Source organism: Mytilus trossulus, chromosome 14 (assembly GCF_036588685.1).
Source record: "Mytilus trossulus isolate FHL-02 chromosome 14, PNRI_Mtr1.1.1.hap1, whole genome shotgun sequence".
NCBI lineage: Eukaryota > Metazoa > Mollusca > Bivalvia > Mytilida > Mytilidae > Mytilus > Mytilus trossulus.
The window spans coordinates 77908130-77927755 of record NC_086386.1 but is presented as its reverse complement, the minus strand read 5'-3'; the positions used below and the strand labels follow the sequence as shown (position 1 = coordinate 77927755).

General features: G+C 30.9%; 1 protein-coding gene across 2 annotated transcripts in view; it reads right to left on the bottom strand.

The window, feature by feature from the left end:
• Positions 1-19626, bottom strand: part of LOC134698134 (RING finger protein 150-like) — a 39913-nt gene that overhangs the window by 8329 nt on the left and 11958 nt on the right. For both annotated transcript variants that reach the window (XM_063560424.1, XM_063560425.1), the window contains 2 exons: positions 10420-10491; positions 812-894 (listed from right to left, as the gene is read on the bottom strand). In XM_063560424.1, the coding sequence (XP_063416494.1) occupies positions 812-894; positions 10420-10491 (155 nt within the window). The remainder of the gene's footprint in view (positions 1-811; positions 895-10419; positions 10492-19626) is intronic.

Below are 19626 nucleotides of genomic sequence, written 5' to 3'. Positions count from 1 at the left end.
CTGTCAATTCAGAAATCATTGTGTGGTTATTATCATTGCGAAAAATGTGACAAAGTTGTAAACGCAATAATTTAAACTCACATTTTGAAACATTTAATATGAATTAAACAGGATTTTTCTAAAAATCGTAATAATTAAAATCGCATTCAAGTCTAAAATGACAAAATCGCAATAATAAATGCATGATAATTTCTAAATTTAAAGTCCTGTCAATTCAGAAATGATTGTGAGTTTTTTTATTAAGTCGAATAATGAGATTGGGTGAGTATTGCAAAAGTAACAAACTTGCATTCTGATAACTGATAACATAGATATTAATGAAGATTTATTGGTCATCGCCATTTATGACAATTCATGCAAAATAGAAATAATAAATCCAGACAATAATTTCTAATTTGACAGAACAGAAGTTTCATTAAAAGGCTGTGGATACACATTTATTAAAGTTGTGTGGCTATATGTCAACCATGTATATACAAAAGTTCAAAGCACAAATATTCAATAGACTGAAATGCAGACTATCACTGTATCACAAACCTCAAAATCATAGTTTTGCCTCCATCAAATTAAATAGGTACCAATGAAAAATAAATGAATCAACAGTTTTAAGTACCTTTTATCGTCAATTCTGGAAATACTGTATTTTTCTATAAATTTTATTTTGATCATGATTGTTTCCAAAAAAGTTGCATTTCAGGACAGAATAAAGGCATGATAGAGAAAGAGGAATAAACACTTTTTGACCCATACTCTAAGGACATGGAGACACAAATCATGAACAAATCTATTAAAAACCAAAATGTTGACTTACTTGCAAGGTAGTATTCTGATGACATCTGATGCTTTATAACCCTCTATACAAACTGCACACTGATCAAATTCTGATTCTAATTCCTGAAATAGAAAGATTTACATATATACACATTAGTATCAAAACAGCACACTGATCAAATTCAGATTCTAACTCCTGAAATATAAAGATTTACATATATACACATTAGTATCAAAACAGCACACTGATCAAATTCTGATTCTAACTCCTGAAATAGAAAGATTTACATATATACACATTAGTATCAAAACAGCAAACTGATCAAATTCTGATTCTAACTCCTGAAATATAAAGATTTACATATATACACATTAGTATCAAAACAGCAAACTGATCAAATTCAGATTCTAACTCCTGAAATATAAAGATTTACATATATACACATTAGTATCAAAACAGCACACTGATCAACTTCTGATTCTAACTCCTGAAATATAAAGATTTACATATATACACATTAGTATCAAAACAGCACACTGATCAAATTCTGATTCTAACTCCTGAAATATAAAGATTTACATATATACACATTAGTATCAAAACAGCACACAGATCAAATTCTGATTCTAACTCCTGAAATATAAAGATTTACATATATACACATTAGTATCAAAACAGCACACTGATCAAATTCTGATTCTAACTCCTGAAATATAAAGATTTACATATATACACATTAGTATCAAAACAGCACACTGATCAAATTCTGATTCTAACTCCTGAAATAGAAAGATTTACATATATACACATTAGTATCAAAACAGCACACTGATCAAATTCTGATTCTAACTCCTGAAATAGAAAGATTTACATATATACACATTAGTATCAAAACAGCACACTGATCAAATTCAGATTCTAACTCCTGAAATAGAAAGATTTACATATATACACATTAGTATCAAAACAGCACACTGATCAAATTCTGATTCTAACTCCTGAAATATAAAGATTTACATATATACACATTAGTATCAAAACAGCACACTGATCAAATTCTGATTCTAACTCCTGAAATAGAAAGATTTACATATATACACATTAGTATCAAAACAGCACACTGGTCAAATTCTGATTCTAACTCCTGAAATATAAAGATTTACATATATACACATTAGTATCAAAACAGCACACTGATCAAATTCTGATTCTAACTCCTGAAATAGAAAGATTTACATATATACACATTAGTATCAAAACAGCACACTGATCAAATTCTGATTCTAACTCCTGAAATATAAAGATTTACATATATACACATTAGTATCAAAACAGCACACTGATCAAATTCAGATTCTAACTCCTGAAATAGAAAGATTTACATATATACACATTAGTATCAAAACAGCACACTGATCAACTTCTGATTCTAACTCCTGAAATAGAAAGATTTACATATATACACATTAGTATCAAAACAGCACACTGATCAAATTCTGATTCTAACTCCTGAAATATAAAGATTTACATATATACACATTAGTATCAAAACAGCACAATGATCAAATTCTGATTCTAACTCCTGAAATATAAAGATTTACATATATACACATTAGTATCAAAACAGCACACTGATCAAATTCAGATTCTAACTCCTGAAATATAAAGATTTACATAAATACACATTAGTATCAAAACAGCACACTGATCAAATTCTGATTCTAACTCCTGAAATATAAAGATTTACATAAATACACATTAGTATCAAAACAGCACACTGATCAAATTCTGATTCTAACTCCTGAAATATAAAGATTTACATATATACACATTAGTATCAAAACAGCACACTGATCAAATTCTGATTCTAACTCCTGAAATATAAAGATTTACATATATACACATTAGTATCAAAACTGCACACTGATCAAATTCAGATTCTAACTCCTGAAATATAAAGATTTACATATATACACATTAGTATCAAAACAGCACACTGATCAAATTCAGATTCTAATTCCTGAAATATAAAGATTTACATATATACACATTAGTATCAAAACAGCACACTGATCAAATTCAGATTCTAACTCCTGAAATATAAAGATTTACATATATACACATTAGTATCAAAACAGCACACTGATCAAATTCAGATTCTAATTCCTGAAATATAAAGATTTACATATATACACATTAGTATCAAAACAGCACACTGATCAAATTCTGATTCTAACTCCTGAAATATAAAGATTTACATATATACACATTAGTATCAAAACAGCACACTGATCAAATTCAGATTCTAACTCCTGAAATAGAAAGATTTACATATATACACATTAGTATCAAAACAGCACACTGATCAAATTCAGATTCTAATTCCTGAAATAGAAAGATTTACATATATACACATTAGTATCAAAACAGCACACTGATCAAATTCAGATTCTAATTCCTGAAATATAAAGATTTACATATATACACATTAGTATCAAAACAGCACACTGATCAAATTCAGATTCTAACTCCTGAAATATAAAGATTTACATATATACACATCAGTATCAAAACAGCACACTGATCAAATTCAGATTCTAACTCCTGAAATAGAAAGATTTACATATATACACATTAGTATCAAAACAGCACACTGATCAAATTCAGATTCTAATTCCTGAAATATAAAGATTTACATATATACACATTAGTATCAAAACAGCACACTGATCAAATTCTGATTCTAACTCCTGAAATAGAAAGATTTACATATATACACATTAGTATCAAAACAGCACACTGATCAAATTCTGATTCTAACTCCTGAAATAGAAAGATTTACATATATACACATTAGTATCAAAACAGCACACTGATCAAATTCTGATTCTAACTCCTGAAATATAAAGATTTACATATATACACATTAGTATCAAAACAGCACACTGATCAAATTCTGATTCTAACTCCTGAAATATAAAGATTTACATATATACACATTAGTATCAAAACAGCACACTGATCAAATTCTGATTCTAACTCCTGAAATAGAAAGATTTACATATATACACATTAGTATCAAAACAGCACACTGATCAAATTCTGATTCTAACTCCTGAAATAGAAAGATTTACATATATACACATTAGTATCAAAACAGCACACTGATCAAATTCTGATTCTAACTCCTGAAATATAAAGATTTACATATATATACATTAGTATCAAAACAGCACACTGATCAAATTCTGATTCTAACTCCTGAAATATAAAGATTTACATATATACACATCAGTATCAAAACAGCACACTGATCAACTTCTGATTCTAACTCCTGAAATATAAAGATTTACATATATACACATTAGTATCAAAACAGCACACTGATCAAATTCAGATTCTAACTCCTGAAATATAAAGATTTACATATATACACATCAGTATCAAAACAGCACACTGATCAAATTCTGATTCTAACTCCTGAAATAGAAAGATTTACATATATACACATTAGTATCAAAACAGCACACTGATCAAATTCAGATTCTAATTCCTGAAATATAAAGATTTACATATATACACATTAGTATCAAAACAGCACACTGATCAAATTCTGATTCTAACTCCTGAAATAGAAAGATTTACATATATACACATTAGTATACAAACAGCAAACTGATCAAATTCTGATTCTAACTCCTGAAATAGAAAGATTTACATATATACACATTAGTATCAAAACAGCACAATGATCAACTTCTGATTCTAACTCCTGAAATATAAAGATTTACATATATACACATTAGTATCAAAACAGCACACTGATCAAATTCAGATTCTAACTCCTGAAATATAAAGATTTACATATATACACATTAGTATCAAAACAGCACACTGATCAAATTCTGATTCTAACTCCTGAAATATAAAGATTTACATATATACACATTAGTATCAAAACAGCACAATGATCAACTTCTGATTCTAACTCCTGAAATATAAAGATTTACATATATACACATTAGTATCAAAACAGCACACTGATCAAATTCAGATTCTAACTCCTGAAATATAAAGATTTACATATATACACATTAGTATCAAAACAGCACAATGATCAAATTCTGATTCTAACTCCTGAAATATAAAGATTTACATATATACACATTAGTATCAAAACAGCACACTGATCAAATTCAGATTCTAACTCCTGAAATATAAAGATTTACATATATACACATTAGTATCAAAACAGCAAACTGATCAAATTCAGATTCTAACTCCTGAAATATAAAGATTTACATATATACACATTAGTATCAAAACAGCACACTGGTCAAATTCAGAAACTCCTGAAATAGAAAGATTTACATATATACACATTAGTATCAAAACAGCAAACTGATCAAATTCAGATTCTAACTCCTGAAATATAAAGATTTACATATATACACATTAGTATCAAAACAGCACACTGATCAAATTCAGATTCTAACTCCTGAAATATAAAGATTTACATATATACACATTAGTATCAAAACAGCACAATGATCAAATTCTGATTCTAACTCCTGAAATATAAAGATTTACATATATACACATTAGTATCAAAACAGCACACTGATCAAATTCAGATTCTAACTCCTGAAATAGAAAGATTTACATATATACACATTAGTATCAAAACTGCACACTGATCAAATTCAGATTCTAACTCCTGAAATATAAAGATTTACATATATACACATTAGTATCAAAACAGCACACTGATCAAATTCAGATTCTAACTCCTGAAATAGAAAGATTTACATATATACACATTAGTATCAAAACAGCACACTGATCAAATTCAGATTCTAACTCCTGAAATAGAAAGATTTACATATATACACATTAGTATCAAAACAGCACACTGATCAAATTCAGATTCTAACTCCTGAAATAGAAAGATTTACATATATACATATTAGTATCAAAACAGCACACTGATCAAATTCTGATTCTAACTCCTGAAATATAAAGATTTACATATATACACATTAGTATCAAAACAGCACACTGATCAAATTCTGATTCTAACTCCTGAAATATAAAGATTTACATATATATACATTAGTATCAAAACAGCACACTGATCAACTTCTGATTCTAACTCCTGAAATATAAAGATTTACATATATACACATTAGTATCAAAACAGCACACTGATCAAATTCAGATTCTAACTCCTGAAATAGAAAGATTTACATATATACATATTAGTATCAAAACAGCACACTGATCAAATTCTGATTCTAACTCCTGAAATATAAAGATTTACATATATACACATCAGTATCAAAACAGCACACTGATCAAATTCAGATTCTAACTCCTGAAATAGAAAGATTTACATATATACACATCAGTATCAAAACAGCACACTGATCAAATTCAGATTCTAACTCCTGAAATATAAAGATTTACATATATACACATTAGTATCAAAACAGCACACTGATCAAATTCTGATTCTAACTCCTGAAATATAAAGATTTACATATATACACATTAGTATCAAAACAGCACACTGATCAACTTCTGATTCTAACTCCTGAAATAGAAAGATTTACATATATACACATTAGTATCAAAACAGCACACAGATCAAATTCTGATTCTAACTCCTGAAATATAAAGATTTACATATATACACGTTAGTATCAAAACAGCACACTGATCAAATTCAGATTCTAACTCCTGAAATAGAAAGATTTACATATATACACATTAGTATCAAAACAGCACACTGATCAAATTCAGATTCTAATTCCTGAAATATAAAGATTTACATATATACACATTAGTATCAAAACAGCACACTGATCAAATTCTGATTCTAACTCCTGAAATATAAAGATTTACATATATACACATTAGTATCAAAACAGCACACTGATCAAATTCTGATTCTAACTCCTGAAATAGAAAGATTTACATATATACACATTAGTATCAAAACAGCACACTGATCAAATTCAGATTCTAACTCCTGAAATAGAAAGATTTACATATATACACATTAGTATCAAAACAGCACACTGATCAAATTCAGATTCTAATTCCTGAAATATAAAGATTTACATATATACACATTAGTATCAAAACAGCACACTGATCAAATTCAGATTCTAACTCCTGAAATAGAAAGATTTACATATATACACATTAGTATCAAAACAGCACACTGATCAAATTCTGATTCTAACTCCTGAAATATAAAGATTTACATATATACACATTAGTATCAAAACAGCAAACTGATCAAATTCTGATTCTAACTCCTGAAATATAAAGATTTACATATATACACATTAGTATCAAAACAGCACACTGATCAAATTCAGATTCTAACTCCTGAAATAGAAAGATTTACATATATACACATTAGTATCAAAACAGCAAACTGATCAAATTCAGATTCTAACTCCTGAAATATAAAGATTTACATATATACACATTAGTATCAAAACAGCAAACTGATCAAATTCTGATTCTAACTCCTGAAATATAAAGATTTACATATATACACATTAGTATCAAAACAGCAAACTGATCAAATTCAGATTCTAACTCCTGAAATATAAAGATTTACATATATACACATTAGTATCAAAACAGCACACTGGTCAAATTCTGATTCTAACTCCTGAAATAGAAAGATTTACATATATACACATTAGTATCAAAACAGCACACTGGTCAAATTCAGATTCTAACTCCTGAAATATAAAGATTTACATATATACACATTAGTATCAAAACAGCACACTGGTCAAATTCTGATTCTAACTCCTGAAATAGAAAGATTTACATATATACACATTAGTATCAAAACAGCACACTGGTCAAATTCAGATTCTAACTCCTGAAATATAAAGATTTACATATATACACATTAGTATCAAAACAGCACACTGGTCAAATTCAGATTCTAACTCCTGAAATATAAAGATTTACATATATACACATTAGTATCAAAACAGCACACTGATCAAATTCAGATTCTAATTCCTGAAATATAAAGATTTACATAAATGACATACATCATTATCAAAAATTTAATTCATCATTTTTTTAAATATTGTTAAAACAGTAAAACATCAACAGTTAAAAGGCAAATACTATTTGTAAATAAAAACATGTTAACTATGTCGAGATGTAATTTTGGTCAACAGTTTATCCTTGAAAAAGTAAAGGATCTATTTACAACTGGCATTACTATACTGGGAATAAAGAAAAACAAACTCAAAAGTTGCATTTTCATTCAAAATGTCATCGACCTTAGTATTAAATGATATCTCACAGCTTAGACCTAACGAATCCACAAGAGAGACATTTTCTTGTCTGACTAAATTCTATATATGGACTTGCAAATGAATATTGGTCAGTGAAATTTGCGTACAAAAGTAGGTCCATACCATTTTAATCATTTAATTGACCTTTTTATCAATTTGACAGTTTAGGATGGACCATGATGTCAACAACTCCACACGAGACATTTTATTTACTTTCAAATAGAACACACAATATCTCTCTCTTCATATATCTTTATAAGGACTTAATTGAAAATGAATATCGGTCAGAGATATCTAAAGATTATTTTTTCAAGTCCACTTGGACTATCCCTTTTTAATCATTCATGTGACCTTGAGTATTATTTAAACCATCATTTAATAATCTCACATTTCAGAATAGATCATGATGTCAACAAGTTGAACAAAACTACAAAAGACATTTTATTTATTTTCGGGTAGAACTATATATATAGACTTGCAAATGAATATCAGTCAGTGAAATATATAAAGATTGTTTTTGCAAGTCCACTTGGACTATCCTTTTTAATCCTTCAATGACCTTTAGAACTAATCAACATTTAATAATCTCAGATTTTAGAATTGACAATAATGTCAAAAAGTCGAACAACACCACAAAAGACATTTTATTTACTCTTCAGTAGGACTCATAATTTCTATCTTTCTCTCAATAAATATCTTTATATGGACTTGCAAATGAATATCAGTTTTGCAAGCTTAAGTCCATTTGGACTATCCTTTTTTTAATCATTCATTGACCTTTATTATTATTAATAATAATAAAATTATCTCACATTTAAGAACAGCTCATGATGTCAACGACATTTACTTACCATCCTCTTAAAGTCTTGCTTAATGTATCTAAGACTAATATTATATCATATTTATGGACCTGCTAATGATTATTTATTAGGAGTATCTATACAAGCAAGTCCACTTGAACTAAAAAAAAATTATCATAATAAGTTGTGCGGAAATATAAGCATTGTTTACAAATTCATAAAAACTTTTCCACTTGTAAAGGGGCATAACTGTAGAGCTGTAAAAGTGAAGTTACCAAAATTCAAACTTGATCAGTGTTCTGTGGTAATAAGCATTATTTATAAATGTTTAAGTTTCATAACATTTGGTTGAGGCAAACTTAAGTTAGAGAACAGAAAATACAGACCAAAAGGTAAAACTTAATTATTGACCCTTCGCTACAGCAGGGACATCAAAGTTAATAACAAAATTTCTGGATTGTATCCCCAGGACTATCTTTTTCAGTCACAACAATACATACATGTAGTTACATACATGTAGTTACATACATGTAGTTACATACATGTAGTTACATACATGTAGTTACATACATGTAGTTACATACATGTACACAGTTCAAAGACAAGCATGACAAGACAGACTGTTTGCATTGAGTAGATATAATAAAACATTTAAGGAATGACTGTAATAATCTTTTGTTTATGAAGAAATAACATAAAAAATTTGGTGCGCATTGAATAACGCGCATAGCGCGTTATTTAACATTATTATACTTCACGTTAAAATGCCATATTGTGATTGGCTAAGAAGTGGGTGTCAATTTACTCTATCACATGGCTGAGCGGGTGACAATTTTTTTGAATGTTACCCTCTCGTCTAGACCAATCAGAAATCGATAATTCAAAGAACAATGAATTGAATTTACATCAAAGAATTAAATACAATGCTTAAGTTCTACGTTTTGACTCAGATTTTATTATCGACTTTTAAAATAAATAAAATAAAACATCTTGCTTGACTTTTGTTGTTTTTTCTAATCCCCGTAACGTTGTTATGAACGTGACGTCATAGAAAATGCTTTTAAAATAAAAGTAATCTGTAAAGGCCAAAAATGACAGGACATTCAGTATAATAAATTAAATAACACATAGCTGAGAGGGTGATAGAGCAGATTGGAACCCCTCGAAAAGGCATTGTCAACCTTGGCTTCGCCGCGGTTGACAATGTTTTCTCGGGGTACCAATCTGCTCTATCACCCTCTCAGCTATGTGTTATTTATATAATGTGCACCACATTTTTTTATGTTATTTCCAATAGACAGAAAAAAAATCACCGTCATTTCTTATAATTTAATTCTAAATTCCATTTTAAATCGTAGAAAACCATGGAAAAACTTTGATGAAGTCACAGTCACATGACTAAATTATGTCTATGGGCTGATAACAAAATAACGTCAGCCAATCAAAAGATGTGTTGTTTCCAAAATTAAATTATTAAAATATGTTAATTGATACTGTCTCTAAACCATACCTTGTCTCCAATCTTGACCGTTCTCTGTGGAATCTTTGCAATGGCCTTCTTAGCTGCACTGGCTAATCTTCTCTGTAAAACAAAAACAACAGTTTTAAATAGGATATTCTTAAAAAAACAAGAAGAAACTATGTTCTTTAAATATGACCTGGAGTCAACTTAACCAACATGACATGCATTCTGACATTTTGTATAGATGTTTATGTTAACTTCTGCTGTTGTCTGCTCTGTGGTCGGGTTGTTGTCTCTTTGACACATTCCCCATTTCCATTTTCAATTTTATTTCAAATTTATATGTACAGTACAATATTTATTCTTATCATAAGCTCTTTGCCAACCATGCCAAGGTTGTGTAGCCAGTCAAGGTCGTTAAAAACTTCCATCATTGGAAACAAACCTATGTATTTAAAATATGATAATAATCATAATTATTTACATAATAGCCATTTTATTACTCTCACAACGACATCAAAGTATTATATATAATAATCATAAATCTTGGAGCATATATAATATATGCATTGTATTACTCTCACAGACATTAAAATAAAAACAAAATTCCCACAATTTAAAACTGACCAATGGTCAAGAACCACAGCTGACATTTTGCCCACTTCCTTATTGGTCTCATTATATGTAAGTTTGTATTAGATAAAGATCTATATGTCTACATGAATGGACAACATCAATAAGTCGATGGGTCAAGCCAATTAATTTTTATTATGAGTGCTTTAAATGTTTTCAAATGACTGTCATTATAATCATGTAGGTGGGCGACTTAGGATAAGGTCATAGGTCAAACTACCCACAACCAGGAAGTGTTTGTTACACTGGCAATGTTTTAACTTATTTAAATTCTTTTAATTATAATGTAATAAAGGGGGGGATCAGGGGTTCAAAACCCCCTTTTTAGGGTGATCAATGCAATTGAATGGAGAAATATAGTTGGAGCCCCCCCCTCCGCAAAATGGTTGGATCTGCCCAAAGAATGTAAACATCAAGTTGCTGAAGACAAACATAGGAGTCAGGAGCCTCTGGCCTTTGTTAGTCTTGAATGAATTTTAATTTAAGTTTCTTGTGTATAATTCGAAGTTTAGTATGACGTCCATTATCACTGTACTAGTATACATACATATTTTTATGGGGCTAGCTGAAGGATGCATACAGGTTCGGCAGTTTCTCGCTACATTGAAGACCCCTTGGTGGCCTTCGGCTGTTGTCTTCTCTATTTGTCGGGTTGTTGTCTCTTTGAAACATTCCCCATTCCCTTTCTCAATTTTATGGGGTCAACTCCTAATTTGGTATTTGAGTTACCCCTTTCTTATTGACAAACCTGCCATTATGTATACAAATGGACAGGATGGTGGGGAAGGGGGATAACAGAAAAACGACCTCTTTCTCCCCATAAAATTCCCAATCAGTTATCAAATATTTATCATTTTATTCAGCACAATTTCCTTGAATTATAATTCATATTCAACAATACAAAATGATTAATTTAGAATATCATACATGTACATTGTATTTCCTCAAACACTTACAAAAGCGAATATTTCTTTCTGATTAAATACTTATAGAAAAGTTTGAAGAAAAAAGTACAATTTAAATAGTTCAGTGTCTATTCACCTTAAATTGCCAATACAAGGGAGGTAATTAAAATTGTTTATTAGTCAAGGGTGCCAGACCAGACAACACCTGTTTTGTCTACTAACATTACTATTGACAAACTGTTAAAACCATCATACTTATTAACCTTCCATCACATAGCTGTTACATAGCCGGCTGACTGACATTATCAACATATGCATTACACCTGTGCAGAATGTTACAGAACAGAACCATAAATGTTCATATCAGCCTCACTTTCAAAAGTTGGACTCAACATGTCATATACTGAGTCCAAGTGGACCTGTATCCAATGTGTTGTTTTCAACTATGTTAGTAACAGTTGAAATGTAAAACAACCTAGGTACATGTGTAATCCTCTCTTAGAATATTCAAAGACAAAAATGGTTACCTTCTACAAATAAGAAACTCTAGAAACTTAACTAGGTAGATGTTGTGTCTGTATCAAGCTAATGCACAATGCTGCTATGAAAAATGTTGAAGGAAAAAGTTGGGAGTTACAGATGAAAAACATAAGGTACATGTGCTACCCACTTAATACCTTCAATGACAAAATGGCTACCTACCACAAGTGTGAAACAAGAAAAAATAATTCAAATCAATTAAAAATTTGAGGTGAACTGACATCATCACGGTGAACATATTGATTGCGTTTGCTAATTTGGACCTGTGCAACTCTTGTTTTATAAACATGTAGCTTAAAAATTCCTTGCAAGATAATGACAGGTCTTTCAACACACAAAAGGCTAGATGTAATTTCTATGAAATTGCTATCAGGTCGATAATGGCTATAGCTAGCTTAGGGCATTTTTGTAACAGTTTCCTATCTTTCTCAGCAGTTTTCATATTCTTTTTTTTATTTCCTTTATCATGATACATGTACATGTATATGATGCTCATGTACACATGTACATGTATATATATATAAATAAATCTATCATGTCCATTTAAGGCAAAAACTAAACTTGTTTACTGGAGAGAAATTAAGAGTGAGAAGATTGGTTTATAAATATAATTTGAATTTTTAGTGTCTATCACATCAATATTATTTTTTTAAATTCAAAAGGTTCTGTAAAATGAAAAAGGTCAGGACTTTAAACAATAAAGCTAAAAAAAAAGTTTGGGTAGGCAGCTGGAAAATTTAGTTGATGACTTAAGGTGGTACCTAACACCTTAACTTTAATTAATTTGTCTCGTTAAACTTTCTTAAAATTTTGACAAGGTATTGACTTTGACCCTTTGACAAAAATATAAAAATTTCAAAAAATTTGAACCAATCGTTCAATCAGAAAAATTACACTGGTTATATATAGCAGTATGACAAACACTTATTTTGATCATTGAGAAGCTTAATATTCCTGTAAGAACACAACATCATTAAAACATTCTGCTGGTTTTCAGAGTTATCTCCCTGTAGTGTTAGGTACCTGACCTTAAATATGACAGGAAGAAGAACTAGTCAAATATAAGCTGCTAATAAAGTCATCCCTATTTAGTGGAAAATCTGTTTTTGCAGGTCCCACTGTAGAAATACCTACTGGTACATGAACGACTTTGACTCTTTAATCCAAGGTCACCTTTATTTACAGGTTTGACTGTACAATGTACAATGTATATTTTTAGACCTAGGGTAGAATTCATGATTTTATTTTAACTCAAACACACAAATTTATTTGTCTATCATTTACTGTGATAGCAAAGATGAAACTTAAAAGACGACTAATTCATCAATATGTACCGATAACATCTTTACACTTTGTCTGACCTCATTTTCACATTATGATTTCGCTTAACTATCTTATTCTGTGAATTAATTAAGTGAAACTTCCTTTTTTCCCATGACAATACGATGATCATGTACATCCTTTCAGGGTGAAAGTCCAATATATCTCACACAATAATTCATGATAATTCTATATTGTAGGGCTTCACAAGGATGAACACTAGATATTTTTGTTGAGATTGCTTTTTTGATGGCAAAATTGAGGAGGATGGGTTCGTAAATGGACTTTCTGTTTATGTCATTTGCTTGCAATACATACATGTACATGTATGAGTCAATAAGAACTTTTAGATGGACTTGCAATTTATGTGATCTGCTTGGGGTACAAAAATTATGCATGGTTATAGGTCAATTAGATGACTTTTTATTCTTATTCAAATTCTCATCGAGGTTACAGTTTCATCAAAGAGACTATTTAATCAACAATTCTTTAATCTTGTGAAACACAAATCATAATATCACAGGTGCTACACTGCTAACATGATATTTCACAAATGACTCAAATAAATTTTCAACCAAAATCCACCAAATCTTGTGTGCAGTGGCCATGGACTGGAAGTCATGATTTTTATTCAAATTTTGTAGTGATTAATCTATAGCTAGTGTATATAAATTCTAAATTTGATTTTTTCAACAGTGTTCAGGGGCCTCAATGGCCCAGTGGTCTTTATAAGTCAGTCTATCTTCTGTCATGACTGTCTCACTAGCTAGTCAACACTCAGGTTGTAAGTGTGAATCCTTCACTATTAGACGTTGTAAGTGTGAATCCTTCACTATTAGACGTTGTAAGTGTGAATCCTTCACTATTAGACGTTGTAAGTGTGAATCCTTCACTTAGACAGTACTTAGCACTTGACTCATCCTAATTGACTAGGATTGTCAGTGTTTCTGACAAGGTCTGTAGTTCTCTCCAGACACTCTGGATTCATCCTAATTGACTAGGATTGTCAGTGTTTCTGACAAGGTCTGTAGTTCTCTCCAGACACTCTGGATTCATCCTAATTGACTAGGATTGTCAGTGTTTCTGACAAGGTCTGTAGTTCTCTCCAGACACTCTGGATTCATCCTAATTGACTAGGATTGTCAGTGTTTCTGACAAGGTCTGTAGTTCTCTCCAGACACTCTGAATTCATCCTAATTGACTAAGATTGTCAGTGTTTCTCACAAGGTATGTGATTCTCTCCAGACACTCTGGATTCATCCTAATTGACTAGGATTGTCAGTGTTCCTGACAAGGTCTGTGGTTCTTTAAGGCACTCTGGATTTATCCACCAATAAAACTGACAGTCATTAAATTGCAAAATAGTGTTGAAAATGGTGCACAACACATACCAATCAATCAAATCATAATGTTATTAAAGACATGATTTGAATGGGTTAAAGTAAATATTGTGGTTCCTAAACATGCTTAAGCTGGGGTCACACATTCAGGATTTTTACTACCGTTCTTGATAGGACCATTCCCGATTAAAATTTATTAAAAGTCTGATCAAGATCCTGTGAATCGTGGATGGAAATTCAAACTTAAATTAAAATTTGTAAAAAAAATAATTTGATCACGACAACAATCAGATAGTATTCAGGAAGCACCGATATTCAACCGTTTCTAAGCGAATTAGTCCCGATAATACCGTTCTGAATCCGCTTCTAATCCGATTTGTATTTTTCGCCAGGTAAAATTCGACCGAGTCTGTCACGACTGCGTCCCGACTCTACCGAATGTTATCCGACTGAGATCAGACAGTGACTGGACAGTGAACCGACGCTGACGGAAGTTATCCGTTCGAAAACTGTCGGCATATTCGGGATGATCAAGTACTGTCGGAACGTAATCCTATCATAGTCCGCTCTATCGCATTGCAAACGGCTTTGTCTGGTCTCAGTCGTATTGTATTCTGTAATTGTCGGGACTCTGACGTGGGTATCATTGATGAATTTCGTATTTATAACGGGACTGTTTCGGAACGGTTTCGGCAAAAAACGGTTCGCAATCGACAAGATCTGGATGCAATCTGGACTCAATCGGCAGAAAAACAACTATGAAAAATTACTCCGGATCATTCCCGTTCCACAGGACACCGTCCAGAATACACAAGACATTGTTCGGAATTCGATCCGATACAGCAGAATCTGTCACGACATAGCCACGAGTTGAGTTGCCCCGAATGTTATGGGACGCACCTAACTGTCGGGATGCTTTGCCGAACTATTCGGACCCTTCCCGATCCGTAGGAATCTGTTAAAAACTAAAACGAATGCGTTCGGACAATGATAGGACATTCCAGATAATTGAGGATACTAATCCGACTTTTTCACTTTTCGTGTCGTATTGCTGTCTGATCTCAATCGGGAGCAATAATCGGCAATGTGTGAACCCCGCATTAAGCATGTTAAGTTGGTACCTAACACTACAGGGAGATAACTCTGTAAAGTCGTTTAAACATTTTAATAGTGTTGTGTTGTAAAAGGAATATTAAGCTTCTCAATGATCAAAATTGGTGTTTGTAAAACTGCTACATGTATATAACCAGTGTAATTTTTCTGATAAAATGGTTGGTTCAATTTTTTTTTTAATTTTACATTTTTGTTAAAGGGTCAAAGCAAACAATTTATATACATATCATGGTTTTTGATGCACTTGAGATACAGACGATATCAAGATGAATATTGAATTACACACTTCAAAAGCCTTTGATGTGCATATACAGACACTCCAAATAGAAACCTTTTTACTGTATTAAAAGCATATTATATGAATCCTCCAATAATTAATAACTAGCTGTTATAAGCATGATAAGAAAGTTTAGTATGGTATTTAAGTGAACAGACAGGAGTTGCTATAACATAAACAATGTATCTTTAGATGAACAAATCAGGAAAATTATAAGGGCAGAAATATTCCTTGCAATGACGCGGTCCAGCCCTCTGCACTTGAATTTCTAGCTAGAAAACTGAATGATCCTTTGGAGCCCAAAAAATCTGCATTAATTTCAATAGGCTTCCAAATTTTACTAACTTACTGTGAAATTTATTGTAATTCATGACTATTTTCTAAACAGGTTTTCTGCATATTTAAGAAGATTGAACATGAAGGTTAATGACACGAAAATACTGCTTTATTATAAAGAAGGGTCACACTCTTTCATACATTATATCACTCAATGTACATTATAATTAGAAGCAATATCAAAGAACTATTAACATAATTATGACACAATATTTAAGTCAAGTATTTTTAGCATCGCCTGAAGCTATTTTAAGAACATTTCATGCTAGAATGTAGATGAAGTACCATGTATCATGTTTCACTAGATCTGTAGCTTTGCAATCTCCCGAAAATTGCTTTCAATTAAGGTTTTAATAACGGCAGCATATAAATGTTATGACACATTCAAGGCTACAAGTTTTTCTTAGGTACATGTGTCCTTCACAATAATTTTGGTTATGTCCAAGGTTTTCACTTACTGTAATACATGTATTACTACTGTATGATGCCTTCAACATGTATATATATACCATGTATACAGAAAAAGAAGTCTAATACACATAACTCCATTTAATGTCAAAGGTCAAAGTGCTGCATAATAATAACAAAACATGTAATAAGGCTGTACAGTATATTTAGTGTACTAACTTTAACTGATTCAAGCATTCATTCAAGGTCATGGGCCAAATTACATGTTGAAAGATGTATCATGTGTATTTAAAAATTGTACAACCCCATTCAAGGTCAAAGACTAAATTGCATGTACAATAGATGTATTAAGGCTGTGTAACCCCATTCAAGGTCAAAGGCCAAATGTATATATATATTTAGAATCTAAGATTAAATTGTGGAAGCACTCGGGGCTCCACAATTTAATACAAAAGTCATCTTCTAAGCTTCAAATAAAAATTTTCAAAATAACTGTAATGTAGATAAAATTGTCTTCCTTATCAATCAATTTGTTGCATCAATATTATGACAATTAATTTATATATATGTTTTTTTAATTTTCAATATATTGATGCTTTTATATAACATGTTTAATATATTCATAACAGCATGTTTTAATATATATTTTAGGATTTTTTATTGCTTGCACCTGCACCTTAATATGTTATCAGACTGCAGGGTGTTAGATTGTGACTATTTATATGTTTATTTCAATGAATTTTATGTAATTTAGATAAAATATTAATTAGATACATGTAAACCACATCCAGGCCTAACAGTCATACAAATTATATTGTACAAATTTTACAGTACTCGACTCAGAAATCAACTAATCATAATACTGGATTTGACATTTCACAAACAAGTGTGAATCCTCCTAACAGGGAGGTCTCATTGGGGGGTTCCGATCCCGGATCCGGCTTACTGTTTTTTCAGATTCCCGTATCCCGCTTACACTTTATACATAAGCAATTCTCATTTTTTTGTCATTTCCCGGGTCCCGCAAGACCTCATTTCCCGTTTTCACGACACAATAATTTTACTTTCACGTGTCACACTTACAAAATTGGCAATCCCGCTTCACGCTTAGACCCCAATGAGACCCACTACCAGCATGTCCAGTAAATATACTTCCTTTTATCAGATATAAATGTGGTTGAAAATTAAGCCTTTGCATTTGATTGACCCCCATTGACCCATCAATTACTGAATAACACTGGTAGGTTTGTTAGTGCTAAGAGAGTTCCTAGTGCTAGGAGCGTGGGTGTCTCCTGATGCAGCATACATGTATTACAAGTGATTTAGGATGCCAATTACCATCATATACATGTATTTATATAATGTATCAATATATATCTTTTGATGATTGAAGATACTTATATCATTAGCTAATATAAACTATTGCAAGTAGCACAGTAGAACAGTAGATATTTAAAGACATTTATAACACAACTAGCTTGTGTCAGTCTGGGGGAGGGGGCAAAACTATAAGTGATCATCTTTCCATACAGACTCAGTTGGCTGTAGCGGGTGTTAGTTCCCTCCCCCAACAAAAGAAATGTTACTTTGTTAACAAAATTATGTAAAATATTGTTTTCAACTCACTACACACTATTTTAATGTTCTTTACTAAAATCACTGTTCATGATGATTTCTACTGTTGGCAAATTTTGAGTTTATTATAAGTATAATGCCTTGTCATTTCTTACAATTACTGTTTGTACACACGTACATAACCCACCTACACCACCCACTTCTTTTACAATAGCAAACAAAATATGATATTATTGACAAAAACACTGTACGTCAGCATAATATTTTAGTGATGACATCTTTGCTTTTTTAACATTGGTTTGTTTTTATCTTGTCTAGCTAATATTATCTTAATAATATATACAATACATTGATTTTATTTAGTCACCTCTTTTGAATTCATGTGTTTTTGATTTATTTTCCTTTTTTTTAATTTACAAAATAGATTTGCTTTTAACATAAATTTGTACACCAATAATCAACTCTGAACCACTTTAAAAACATCAATTCAAGATTTAGGTCACCTAATTCCACAATTTACACAGTGTACTTTGGTTTTTGTGTTATGTAATCACAGATAAGAGTTATAAATTTGGATATTTAAACAAATATAAACACCATTCTAAATGCATGCTTAAGGTCACTCAGTTAAAATGTAACTACAAGGTTTTAATACAGGGGGATTAAATGATGGAGATAAAATTTACGACCAAATATAACATACATGTAAAATATACATTTTATATACTGTATATTCAGAAATTATTGCGTGCATTTATTATTGCGATTTTGTCATTTTACACTTGAATGCGATTTTAATTTTTACGAT